Source organism: Emydura macquarii, unplaced genomic scaffold (genome assembly GCF_026122565.2).
Source record: "Emydura macquarii macquarii isolate MOO-44397 ecotype Brisbane River unplaced genomic scaffold, CSIRO-AGI_Emac_v2 contig_554, whole genome shotgun sequence".
Classification (NCBI taxonomy): domain Eukaryota; kingdom Metazoa; phylum Chordata; order Testudines; family Chelidae; genus Emydura; species Emydura macquarii.
The window spans coordinates 10893672-10908020 of NW_027130691.1; the positions used below are offsets into that span (position 1 = coordinate 10893672).

General features: G+C 36.1%; 1 protein-coding gene across 2 annotated transcripts in view; it reads right to left on the reverse strand.

The window, feature by feature from the left end:
* Nucleotides 1-207: 207 nt before the first annotated feature.
* The window catches only part of STX2 (syntaxin 2), a 35686-nt gene continuing 21544 nt past the window's right edge, over nucleotides 208-14349 (reverse strand). Inside the window, exons 7-11 of one of the 2 annotated variants that reach the window (XM_067539755.1) lie at nucleotides 12505-12578; nucleotides 12259-12396; nucleotides 10443-10553; nucleotides 4656-4783; nucleotides 208-2767 (exon numbers count right to left, since the gene is read on the reverse strand). In XM_067539755.1, the coding sequence (XP_067395856.1) occupies nucleotides 4700-4783; nucleotides 10443-10553; nucleotides 12259-12396; nucleotides 12505-12578 (407 nt within the window). In that variant the 3' untranslated portion in view covers nucleotides 208-2767; nucleotides 4656-4699. The remainder of the gene's footprint in view (nucleotides 2768-4655; nucleotides 4784-10442; nucleotides 10554-12258; nucleotides 12397-12504; nucleotides 12579-14349) is intronic. The other variant, XM_067539756.1, reaches the window with a different exon arrangement.

Below are 14349 nucleotides of genomic sequence, written 5' to 3' on the forward strand. Positions count from 1 at the left end.
TTATTCATATGTATAAGCATTTGAAGTATTACCTCAGGGAATTTTTGTAAGGAAGTTCTTGATGCGATGGCTTACTCTCACACATTCCTATATACCAGTTATAGGGACTGTGGAAATGCTTTGATGCCACCCACATTTAAGTATACCTAGTAGACTGTGTAAACATTTCCAATAAACTCACCAACATAAAAATAGTCACAAGTGAAATGCTTGCATAGATAAATTTATTAGCAAATGGGAAATTAGGATATTTTCCATATTTCTTACTAGAAACCAGTTCTTTGCTCCTGAAGTGACAAGGAATAGGCACATGCACCTGTGTGGAATTTTAAATATACTTGTTTTTTCTTTTTCCGTTTTTTTTGTTTTTTTTTTTTAAAACAAAAGTCTGGGGCAGGTATATGAGCAGAAAGTATAAAGTAGTGATGACCTTTTCAATTTAAATTCTGAATGGAGAATCTCTTGCAAATGAGCAGACAAATATAGGAAAAGTTACACACTTTTTTTGGAGTTGATTTAGATAATCCACTTTTATCAACAAGCACTATCTGATATTTTTCTGAAATAGAATAATCTGTACTTTTCTATAAATAGTTTTCTTTTCTGTTATTTAGTAATAAAACTTATCAAATAAAAATACATTTTACTTAAAAACTGAGCATTTCAAGTCAACCAACTGTTTCAGTACTTTGCACAAACACTTTCATAGTCCCAGATGGCTATCCAAACTTAAGGAAAGGTAAAGAAATTTCTTCATTAATGAAAATGAAGATTTCAACAAAATTTCTTAACAACTCATTTGTAAAAGTCCATGAATAATCTTTTACACCTGTTTTTAGGACAAACTACTGAATCAGTGTCTTATTTAGCAATCCCAAACACAATGCAATTAAATAAGCCTATTTGTTCCTATCTGCTCTCCCCATTGCAAAATACTACCAGAAGAGAATTTCAAATATATTTGGACAGCATCAAACAGGAATATCCTTCAACAGATGACACTCTTTGTAAAACTTGCTAAACATTAGGAAGCATTTCAATGATGGACTTTTTTTTTTAATTATATTTTTAGTGTGTAACTTACTTCAGACATTTTTAACAAGAATATATTTTAATGTGTAATGAGTCAGTAAACTGCAGTGCTAAAAATTTGTAATATTTAACATTATCTAAAGCAAAATGATATTTGTAACCATCTTAAAACAGAAAAATGAAGAGTTTTAGGGCATGTTTTAAGAAAGCACTCTTTCTTCTTTTTCTATTTCACTTTAAGTGTAAAAATATCTACATATCTACATGAACATACTTAAATGAGAAAATACGATACAAATTATAAATATTTTACACAAAAACAATAAAAAAACAAAAATAACCTATAACATTAAATTCAGCTATTTTGGTTAAGTTTGAAATGTTTAAAACTTTACAAGCAGCTATCATAACAGATGTATATTACTATTTCTAAACCCTTCATACTTGTTACATAAATTCACAGAAGTAAATTTCATAACAAATTAGTATATTATTAGCAAATCCAAACATAATACAACTAAATAAGTCCATTTGCTCCTATCTTTTCTCACCGTCACTTGCAAACATCTGAAAATTAAATCTTGATTTTTGCTCTTTAAGGAAAAAGATGAAATGTGGCTTATGTCAATCTGGCCAAAGTTGTAAGGCTAATTGCTCTGTCAGTTTTAGTTTCATGTGCACAACAAATTTTATATTGGAATACCTCCTGAAAAGTTCAAATATTAATCTGTGCATCATTATTGCATTTTTATAGCAGGAAAATATTGCAGCCACTGTCTTGATTATATAGATTAGACACACATTTTCAGCAATTAAGCACAATAAATCTGATAAAGAAAACAGAAAAACTTTACAATAGAATAACGAGTGTTTTTTTAAAAATCTAAGAATTCTAACATAATGCAACAAGCAGAAATGGGCTTAAGTGCAATCTTCTAAATAATCTTTACTTGTAGGGCTTTTAAAAACAGTTTAATTTTTATAGTCACTATAGAAGGCACTTTTCTATTTGGTTGCTTCATAAACTTTCTGGAAGCTGGATTTCCCCCTTGAATTAAAAACACAATTCTATAATATCTTTAAGCACAAATTGATTTTTAAAATAAAATGAGGCAGCAGTAGTTGCAGAGGGAAATTTTTTTCCCATAAAAACTGGATAGAGCAAGATGACTAACCAGTTAATATTTTATTTAAAATTATGGCTACACCTCCTAAAAAACAGTGCTAAAAACAACAGTTATTTTGCTAACAAGAAGAGAACACAAATGTGGTACTAAAATTCTTAATTAGAATTGTATTAGCAATTATGCCAAATAGCCAGAACTCCCTAATTAAATTCTGTGTTTATAACACTGAAATATCAAAAAATGGAATTCCCAAATCACTTTAGTTCAAAACCATTAAAAACAGGCTTCACACTGACAGAGCTATGTGTTTTCTGATGAAAATCCAATCAATTTCCCATATACATTCTGATTTGCAGATAAACATTAGATGCCGTTGTGTTTTCAACTTTCAATCACTAAGATAGGTCAGCACTGAACATCATGTGTAACACGGTGTAAGGCATCTTTTACAAAAAAAGGTAGGGTATTTGGTTTCACTGCAGATGCAATTTGGAGTCTCTGAAGATTCATAAACTCTTGGAATGTGCTTGCTATGATAATGTAGCTGCTAGGATAATTCCAAGGATCACAAGCAAGACAGTTACACAAATAATTATGAATGTCATTTTCTGCAAAAAAAAGAAAAATCTAGATTAATGTATCATATCAGATTTTAAATCTATTTTTAAACAGTACATGCACATTCTATAACTGTAGCAAATAGTATATATGGATAGAAAATGTTAACGTGGTTCAAATTTTTTAAAAAGCACCAAAATACAATGACATGCTTACTGCCAGTATTTCTCTTCCAAATTGTACATGTAACTGAAGTCAGTTCAAATGGTCTTAATTTGACTTTTAATTATTTGCCTAACACCCATGAAATTAAACACATAGAATACTCAAGTTAAAATCTATAAAAAGCAGTTGGTAAGTTACTGTTTGCAATATATGGAAGCTGAGAGTTGGTAAAGCATGTTTATGTCTGCAGTTGTAACTGGAGATTTGTAAAGCTGCTTTTGTTCTCCTTTATTTGGCTATTTGTGGTTCATTCTAATTAAGAAGACATACTGAGCTGACTAGAATGTAGTAAGAAAGTCAGTACAACTACTACATATTTAATAGCTCTCAAGTAATTATTACAGGAACAAAATGGGTTCAACATTTGGACTAGATGCGCCACATAAGCTAATGCAAGGTTAAGTGCTCCTGATTCTACTGTTTAATATGCAAATGACAGGATATACTAAGTTATAAACTGAGAAACTATTGTATTAGTAACAACAAAAACACATTCCATGTTAAAAAAGTGTTAGTTTAAATAACTGTATTCCTGATGAACTGTTTGAAAAAGAATGCTGCTCCTAATTATTTAAATATTTTCCTGTTTTAAAGATATAGAAGTAGCCATGGGATGTTGTGTAGGCCAAAAGTACAACAGGGTTCACAAAAGAATAGATAAATTAATGAAGGATAGGTTGATCAATGGCTATTAGCTAAGATGGTCAGGGACAGAACCCCATGCTATATCTGTCTCAATCTTCAACTGCCAGAAGCCAGGCCTGGACAAGAGATGGATCAGTCAATTGCCCTGTCCTGTGCATTCTGTCTGAAGCATCTGGCAATGGCTTCTGTCAGAAGAGAGGATACCGAACCAGATGGATTATTGGTTTGACTCAATATGACCTTTCTTTTAGTATACAGAATATCTAAGAATATAAGTACAAAAGAGTTTCCCTTTCAAGTTCTGAATCATTGACCTTTTCATCCTTGCAGATCATCAGTATAGTTTGTGACTGAATAAGATGTTGCTACATTGATGACAATAACTTGCTCAGCTAATATTGCAAAAGACTGAGAAGTCTCAAAAACACTTAAACATGCATTGACATTTTAGAGTTAGTATCTTTTGCAGATTCCCACTTTTAAATATTGCCATCTCATAAGAGAGCTGATTAGAAAGCATATCTGATTAAACAAATCTGGTTTCTAACTGGGAAATCTTAAAACACTTGTGTTGCAAAACACTCTCTGGCTTCAAAGTGGCATATGCAACTTGGGTCTCTCTTGAAAGCTCATTATAACTGTAAACGCACTATGTGATAAAAGTTAAACTCCAAGTGAAAATTATTTATCTCATTGGGCAGATTCTCAGTTGGTGTATGCTGTCCATGTAAGAGTTAACAGGCTTATAACAATTTATAACTGTCCCACTGATTTTTAAACGCTCAAAGATTTTACATAATGGGATCGAAACCTGTAAATTACTTAAATTACCACTAGATCTTAGTTTTCATAATTCAAAATATATCTACTTGTGAACATACATTAGGGCTTTCACAGCAAGTAGAGACTGACAAGATCTACTAATTCATCAAGTCCATCCCCCCTGCCTGGTCATTACAATATTACTTTATGTATGTATTAAGGGTTGGCATAAGATAGCTTGTTTGCTCGGTGAGTTGTCAAAGCTAAAGAACAATAATAAAGCAAATTAGTAGATTAATTACTTACTGCCGCATTGGCAGAGAGACATGCATGCTGAAATTATCCAAGCATCATCGAATACCAACTGACAAACCAACAATTAGAGCAATTATGGCAACCAACACCAGCGATATAATGGCAATTATCCACTTTTTCTGTCAAAGAAAAGCAAGGTGATTAGTTTCAGAATATAGCGTTAAATAAGACCTAGATTTATTCTTGATCTTTAGAAAAGAAATTCAACCTTTTTAGTACTGCCTTAATTTTTGAAGCCTGAAATGGTCCTGACTAACATCTTTGACTGTCACTTGGTTTCTTAAAAGGATCTCTAATCTAGGGAGGCTAGTGCTTATTGCAAATGTCATAGTTATTAGTTTTTTGGTCAACATTTACAAGGAAACATTTGGGCCCACATATCTGATATCTATCTCATTTTAAATGTATTAACAGTTCCCAATCCTGAAAAAAATTATGTTTTATGTAGCGGATACTGGGCCACAGAACATGCACACCTCAAATAGACTGTGCATAATCTGCTCTTGGAACAGAAAACTATTTATCTATAACTAATCTAAATACAATTCCATATAGTCTCTATCTAGAATATGGTCTTTCCATACGACTTACCTGCTCTGAAGTTACTTAATATGCCAGGAACATACAGCAAAATCTTGCTTTAGTCTCCCTTCCCTCCACCCTCTCCCACATTGTAGTGCGTAATTCACAAAAATCCATTGCAGTTTTAAAAGAACATTAATGTAATGGCACAACAACAGATGCTAGACTGCAAAACCATCAGTGTTCAGAGTTCAAGAAGCAATTGTTTTAGTAGATTACTGACTTCATAATGGCTCATTTTGGGGGCTTAAGGGAAGAAGCATATTCAAACACTGAAATATTGTCAACGTCAATGCAAGTGAATTAAATGCTGCTTTTAAAAATAAACCTTCCAATGACATATCATTTTGTTCCTTTGAACCACGTATGATGCCCATCAAATTATGATGATTCATACATTTATAGAAGTGCCTGTCAATGAGAATATATGGCCAGTGGATCTTTGAAATTAATGTGATATGAATGGAATTACCAGTTTTGCTGAAACAGATTTACCACGTTAGCAGAAAAACCAAATTAATTTTAAATATCTATTATAACCACATGTCCAGATAGAACCTCTGTAATTGAAAGACTTAAGTCTTTATAAATATATTTAGCTCCTGAATAATTTTGTGCCACAGAAGTTACTTACCTGTGACACATTTAAAACATTTCTTTTGGGTGTACAGTTTCTATAGAGTCAGAAATAATTTTCTTTAATGGAAAAAGTCAATAATCTTTACTGTATGTGAATCATCATCTATTCCCCTCACACAAGTGTCTATTCTTTAGAAGTAATATTCAAATTCATATTAAAGAGTATACAGAACAAATGTAGATAGCTATATCCTGTAATAATGAATGGAGTGTATTACAGATGGAAAGAGGAGATTTGCTAAAGAAATGGATTTCACTTTTTAAGGACGTGGAGATCATGGATAATTTGAATATAAATTTTCCAACCCAATTCAATTATTTTGACCCATACAAGAAATAATGCTTAGCTTTTTAGAGTTACTGTGTATGTTCACAGGCTTAAAGTGTAGAAATACAACTAAAAAAAGTTATTTACCATTTCTTAATTGTTGTTCTTTGAGATGTGCTGCATATGTCCATTACTGCATGGAATGTGCATGCCCCATGCACCCAGTGCTGGAGGGTTTGCCTAGATATATCAGCAAGGGCAGCCACATCCATACCTGAACTGTTCGTGCTCCTAAGTGAGAGGTATAAAAGGAGGAGCTGCTTCTGTGCCTCCACCTCAGTTCCTTCACAGTAGAATCCAATAGTAGACTTCAATGCACTGGGAAAGGAGAGTGCATCGTGTAATAGACATATGTAACATCTCGAAGAACAACAGTTATGAAAAGGTAAATAACCCTTTATAACTCAAGTGTTTGCCCATTACACTGTAGGTGACTCAAGCTATTATCTGAGGTGGTGGGGCTCAGAATCTTATCAGAAGAGGGACTGCAGAACCACTTTTCCTACATTTGCATCCTTGCTTGAAGCAGAAGACAGTGCATAATGTCCGGTGAATGTGCAAATGAAAGACAATGCCTCTGTCCTGCTGTGATGTCCATAATCAGGACTGCTGAGACGGAATGCACTCTGGTCAAGTGAGCTGTCAACTTTTCAGGAGATGCTACCCCTTTCGATGGTGTAACACTGAAATGCAGATCGTGATCCATTCGGAGAGTCTCTATAGATCAGCCAATCATACATGCTTGCATAGGAAAAAAGAACTGAGAAGAAACCCAAAAGGGCTTTGTCCTGTCCAGGTAAAAAGTCAAAGCTCGATGAACATTGGTGGTGTGTAGTCTTCATTTGCCTTCATTTGTGTGAGTATTATCATTTCTTAAGTACTTCAAGATGTGCTGCATATGTCTTCCCAATTTGGAAGAAAACTGGCAGATATACATAGACTGATTCAGGTGAAAAAAAAAATCACCACTACTTTGTAAATAAACATTGCTGAACCTTGTCTTTGTAGAAAACTGTATAGGACTGATCAGTCATATACGGTCATATATCAGTCATATATCAGTGGCCAGTGCATTCTGTTCCTCCACCCTCCTAGTTGAGATAAATGACCACTAAGAAAGCTACCTTTGGTGAAAGGGGCATAATGTGAAATGTTCACCAGGAGGGTCCATAAGAGCAGACAACACTTAATTCAAATCTCAAGATAGGTGGCTGTGATAGGGTGAGTAAACCCAGTCTTACCATCAATTCAAGGATGAAATGCTGAGATAGCTGCGAGATGCACCCTAATGAAGTGAGGGCTAGGTCTGACTCCCTGAGATGTGAGGGGGAGTCTAGAATCGATTGAATCACTGTCTGAGTAGGTGACGTACTATGGGAGGCTGCCTGATGGAGAACTACTTCCACTTACTCAGGTAAGCTGCTCTTGTGGAAGGTTTCCTGCTGTTAAGGAGAACAATCTGGACTACCACTGAGCAATAAGCATCTTGTGCAATTCATCACTAGTGAACCATGCCATGAGGTGCAGCACTTGAGGATTTGGTGGAGCACCAAATCACAGTTCTGTGTGACAAGCTCTCTGGTTAGTGGTAATGGGAAAGGTTGTCTGAGGATGGGTTGTGTAAGTTGGAATACCATTGTTGCCTCAGACAGACTGTAGCTGTGAGGATCATCCTGCCATGACCTTCAGGATGACCCTGAGAAGAAGAGGCATCGATGGATACACATACAGCAGGTCCTAGTCCCATGAAAACAGAAAATGTTGGATATCAATTCTGGGCTCTGAATAACCCTGAAATAGAATAGAATCAGGGCCATTTTATGTTTTGCCAAGTTGCAAACTGATCGGCAAATGGAAACCCTTCTATGCAGAACACTGAAAATAGAACAGCTGTGTTGAGAGACCATTTGTGATCTAAGTTGAAGGATCTGCTCAGATGATCTGCCAAGCCATTTTGAACCTCTGTCAGGTGACATGCCCTGAGAGTGACTGAGTTCTGTAAGCAGAAATTCCATAGCTTGACTGCCTCTTGGCACAGGCAGTCTGACCTAGTGCCCCCCATTTGTTCATATAAAATGCCACTGTGGTGCTGTTGGTGAGCACCTGAAAAGTCTTGCCTTGAATGTGAAGCAGGAAACACTGATGCACATGGAATATTACTTGCAACTTAAGGATGATATAGTCCACAAACCCAGATCCTGAAGATCACCCAGATTTGCTCCCCACTCCATGGCTGAAGTTTCCATTACCAAAGTCATGGAAGGAAAACAGTGGAGAGAGGGGGACTCCCTTGCACATATTGTCTTGGCTCATCCACCAGCTCAGAGACAATACTATCCTGTCCAGAATTCATAATGGCTTGTCTAGATAACTTTGAGTGTGATAGACTGATCAGACCCTTGTTCGCAATGCTCTGAGATACAGCCTAGGGTCTGAAGAAATTTCTCACAGTGGTCTATGGATGATCCTTGAGGGGGGACACAGAAGTCCTGCAGAGTCTGAAATCTGGAAAGAGGCAGAAATACTCAGGCTGAAGTAGAGTCCAGAACCACTCCTATGAACTCTATTCTTTGCAGAGGCAATAACATTGACATCTATTTGCTTAGTTTCAGGCCCAGAGTGTTAAATAGAGTTTGATGGACCACAGCCTGCACCTGGTGTATGGAGCAATCCCAAACCAGCCAGTCATTCAGGTAAGCATAAACATGGACGTGTCTCTGGTGGAAGTAGGCCGCCACCACTGCCATGACAGACTGAATGGTGAATTGATAATGATCATCCCCTGCCAAAAACCTCAGAACTTCCTATGGCTAGGATGGTTCACCTCATAGAAGTAGGCATCTTGTAAATCAAAGGCAGCATATCCACTCTCCCTGATTTAGAAAACATCACACAGAACTTTATATTCTTGATGTATTTGTTGAGGTTCCAAAGGTCTAGGATGGGCCTTAGACCTCCTCTAGCCTTGGGTATTAGAAAATATTGAAGGGGAACCTCTTCTATGGCTTCCAAAAGAACTTCTTGCCTTAGTACAGACTCATGAGAGAGGGTCCCTGAAGAGAGACTGGAGGGGTGGGGTGGATAGAAAGAAAATTCAGGGTATAATTAGGTTGACCAGATCAAATATGGACAGTCCCAATATTCGGGGCTTTTCTTACATAGGGGCCTATTACCCCCCACCCAGTCTCGATTTTTCACACTTGTTATCCGGTCACTCTAGGTATTATCCTGATTCCATCATGCTTCACACATACTTGTGCAAGATAATGGATTGTCAAGCATGTAGGAAATGGAATATTCTGTTGGGGAAGGGGAAGGATCAGTGAGCTCCAGGTCTGGTAATTTGCTGTCCTTGATATAAGAATCAAACCAATTTCTTTGAGGCCTGGGGATGGCTAGATGAAGAGACCAGGGAAGTTGAGGGCAGCCGCCTTCTTCTCTGTGACCTTCTTTGGCTTCCCTTAGACTAGTCAGCCTGATGGAAGGATGGAAGGAATAATATGGTTGTCTATGCTGATATTGAGGATATTCTGTCCTCTTTGCAGATGAACTGTAGAGACCCAAGGACCTCAAAACTGTTCTCAAGTCATTGAGTATGTGCAATGTTTCATTTGTTTTAGATGAGAACAAGGCACATTCCTTGAAGGGAAGATCTTCAACTGCTGCACCTCTACAGGGATCCCCAAGGACTGCAACCAGGAGCAACAACACATAGTGAGTGCCATCACGATAGTCCTAGCTGCAGAATCTACCACACTCAAAGAGGCCTGAAGAGCTGATCGAGAGACAAGGAAGCCCTCAGCAACAATGGATTGAAGAACCCTGTTCTCTCAAACCCTCTACCAGATTATTGGCAAACAGAGATTGCCTGCCAGCTAGACTAGTCATAACTCACCAACAGTGCATACTTATTGGCAAGACAGAACTGTAAACTTGCCATAGAACACAAATGCTCTGATCACTGACATGGATGATAAAGAGGAACTGAGGGAGGGGTGGCTCCATCCTTTGTACCTCTTGCTTTGGAGCAGAAGGAAGTTGGGAATGGGTTGCTAGGGAAAACTCTCCAGCACTGGTGCATGGGACACGCACACATCTACAGTGGAATGGACACATGCAAGTACTCAAAGAACAAAGTTACAGCATATGAAATTAACTACAATAAAAACTACCTTTATATTATGCCAGATTAATTCAGTTGTTAACAAAAATAGGGAAAAAAACCTTACCCTTCGTGCTTTACTTTGATATTTAACTGCCTTTTTTGTCTCCTCTTTAGCATGTTCTATATAATCTGATGCATTCATCACATTCTTTTCTATGTTGTTGATCATTTCACCCTTAAAATAAATAAATATTTTTTTTTAAACCAATACTGGAATTTTCTGGAGTCCTGTTTAATGAACCTAAGTAAACAACATATTATCAAAATGATTTTAAACATGGAAAAGAATTATGTATTAATGGGTTTTTATTTTTGCATCCACATGTGATGGCAAAAAGGATGGGAAACAAGGTCTCTTAGGAAAAATATTTTAACCTAAAAACAAAAAATACTGGTAAGAAAAGGCAGGGACAAAACACTGATCATTTAAAGCATATTCCTAAAAGAAAGGTATGCTTTAATAGCTATTCTAGAACTGGCATACTAAAGAGTTCAAAAGTGTCTGAAGAAGTACATGGAAACAGCAAAGATGCTACCTTTTGACAGACGGCTAGTGGTACCTACATACACGCACCCAAAATTATTCACAGGTTTTAAGGAGGAAGATTCCTCCAAAGCAACTACTTAGAATGCCAGTACATAATGAATTTTAGCTCAATTATGATGAATGAACTTTGGGAATGAAATGTAAGATCAGGAAAATATTACAGTAGATCTGTTACCTGTATTTCTGTCCATCAGAAGACATAATCAGCAGCAGTGAATAGCAAAGCATTAAAAATGATGCACAAATAACTCTTGTTCATTTCTGTACAAGTTTAGAACATGCCAGTAGTTTTCACACTTGTTCATTTTGGATCAAGGCAACATATTAAATCTATAGAATGTAAAATCCTCAAAAAAAAGGGATATGCTAAATATAAGCTGATTATTCATACTACCACCCACTGAATTATTTCACAGTGGATCTAACAGTTTACTTTCACTGTAAAAAAAAAAAAAAGTCAGTGAATCCTAAGAAAGTAGTTTATATAGGTCAAACTGAATATAATTTTTCATTTTTTAAAATAAATACTGCAAATAGAGTTAATTGTTTTTAACCTTAAGTATCTTTTCTTCCCACCTCCTTATCAAGATAACATGTATGAAATTGAGCGATGGGGACACCAGCTATCACCCCACCACTTATGGACTTGACTGCCATTAACATTAATGGAAATTATACCTCCATAAGTTTGGATATGTAGCATGCCAACTTTCTTTCTGTACCACTGCCAAGACACTTCTCGCCCAACATTTAAACTCCCATCACCACCATTTTAGTCTTCTGCCATAGCTAACAAATTCTATTGGTTGGTTTTCAAGATATTAACTGCCCTTATGGCTTAACTAGTCCAAATTTATACTTGCTCTATGGCCTAAATCTAGATTTGAATTTAGGTCAGCGTATTCACCCACATTATCTAGCCCTGATCAAGAAATTATACTATAAGCACTAAAAAAATAATTTTACACTTGTACTTAAATATATACTGCAAAAAGCTCATCCTTTAACATCTGACACATTTTTGCATATCTTATGGACCACAGTGGCAGTTATTCATTATCCCTAGCAGATGTGATCAGACATGGAGCTCAGACTAGATGATGCCTTCTTGCCTTTTTAAAAAAACAATTCTGATGTGTAATCTTTAGTACTTTCTGCCTTTAGTTTTACAGGGTTGTAATTACAGCATTTAAACAAAAGATGGTACCTATAAAATTGTTGCAATTATCAAGATTGCTTGATATTTTAGTGTAGGTCACTAGTCCTGTACAGTTTTCACAGAATAGGCAAAGCACTTCAGTTACTAAAACAGTATTTGAATTGGTTCAGTTACCTGAGTCTCAACAAACATAGCCATGTCCATAAACATGTCATGTAGTTCCCGTATACTGGATTCCAGTTTCATAATATCTTTGTGTCGTGACTCAATTTCATTCAGAGCTTGTCTAGTAATTTGGGAGTCCGATATAATCTTTGGAGAAGGAAAATAGGAAATAAACTAATAAGTATGTGTTTGAGAGATTCCTGAATAGAAGAAAGAAAACATGCAACAGCAATAAAGTGGGCTGTGATTACGTACGTCAGAAGTAAAAATAGAAGGATTTCCACTTTCTAACATTTCCTCCAGTTCCTCATCAGTGGTGGTTTTTCCAGCTAGGAAGAAAATATATTTTAGGGCTATAAAGTAATAGTACTTTATCTATTCAACATGAAGCTATTTTAGTATATTTAGAAGCCTGACAATTCATCATGAACAATAGCCACATAAAGCACAAAAATAACAAAATTTGTTAAATAAGGATTAACTAGTTGACCCTCACAAACCCAAGTATTCATATTTATGTTTATGGAGAAGTTAAGTTACCACCTCAGGAAGAATGTCAGAAATCCAGGATTAGGATTCAGGAGTTGATGGCTCGCAACCCTGTATTCAGATCTCTGAAAAATTTTCCACTCCACAAAAAGTAACATTTTTTTTTTTTTTTTTAGTAACAATTAGCTTCTGGATCCTATGCCAGTGGGGGTCTCTTTCTTCGCCATTAAGCACAGCATGAGAGATTCTTGTAGCATGAAAATATCTGCAGCTGTGGTAACAGGATAAAAAACTGGCAAAAAACCCACCTCCTCAAGGTGAGGATTCTAGACTGTTGCATGGTCAAAATAGCACCATTTTTTAAGAAAGCAATTTTTCATAATATTGTATTCCCCTACTGTGGTACCTCTACAAGGCTAAGACTGGGAGCCAAGAAACATGAGGTTTTTAAAGACAGTTTTCTATAGAAATTTGTCCTGTGCAATCAAACTGTTACTCCTGCAGCTGTTTCCGATGAGATTAAAGGGGTGGAGGAGAATATAGGACCAGCCTGTGAAATGCAGAACTGGAACAGAGGATCCCAAGACAACCTTGCTTAGCTGGTGCTCAAACAAGGCCTACTTTTAATTTGGCATCATTTGGTTATATTTACCTACTCTGGTTATTTAAGTAAAAAGTTTCTCAGACTGTAAATGTTAAAAGTAAACATATAAATAAAAGCAAAGGATAAACTTAAAGGATATTTATTTGGTTTAAAAACTATCAATTGTCACCATCTTCATTTCTATTACTACACAAGTTATATCACATTTTAGCCATGATTGTCATTTGTTGGCTGGTTCATCCTTTAATTATTTCTTCATTCATCACTTAAACCAAATATTTTACTTGAAGTTTATATGTATGAAACATTGAGTGGAGAGCAACAAGTTATAATGAAGTAATTCACTAGTGGCAGCCTGTTGACAACTCATTAAAAAAAAAAAAAAAAAAAAAAAAGATTTAGGATACTGCAGCAACCAAATGACAATCATTTTCAATTCTGTGTAGTATGGATTCAAATGTTTCACAGATTCAGTGCAGGATGAAGTAGTCATTTATGATTGTTCAATACAAGAGGCAGGATGAAGTGTAACAAAAGCTGTTTGTGGTAGTAAGAACAGATCATGAAAGGAAGTGAAGTGCTGTTTAGAACATGAATTCAACAGGCAGAAGAGACTCCTGTTTTTTAAAAGAGCTATATATTATCAGATTTAATGGAAGCAGAATTTCACATAACACAAAGATACAATGACTGATCCATGAACCTTTGGTCATCTACAAATATCTGGTTGGTCATGTGATTCTGGCTTCTTCTGCCTCCCTCCAGAGTCCACACAAGTTGTGATGGATCAGAATTTTCTGATCCCATTCTTGGATTTGGCTTTAGTTACAAAAGGAACTCAAAATAGAACTCCACAAAGTCCTACCCAAGCCTTGTTTTGTGGCTTGGCTTCTCCTAAACTCCTCTGTAAGGGCTGCTCAGCTACTCAACAGGTGCTCTCCAGAAAGCCAGTGAGTCCGTCCATATCAGAGGATATTAGACAGTTACAATTTAACCAGCTATTTATA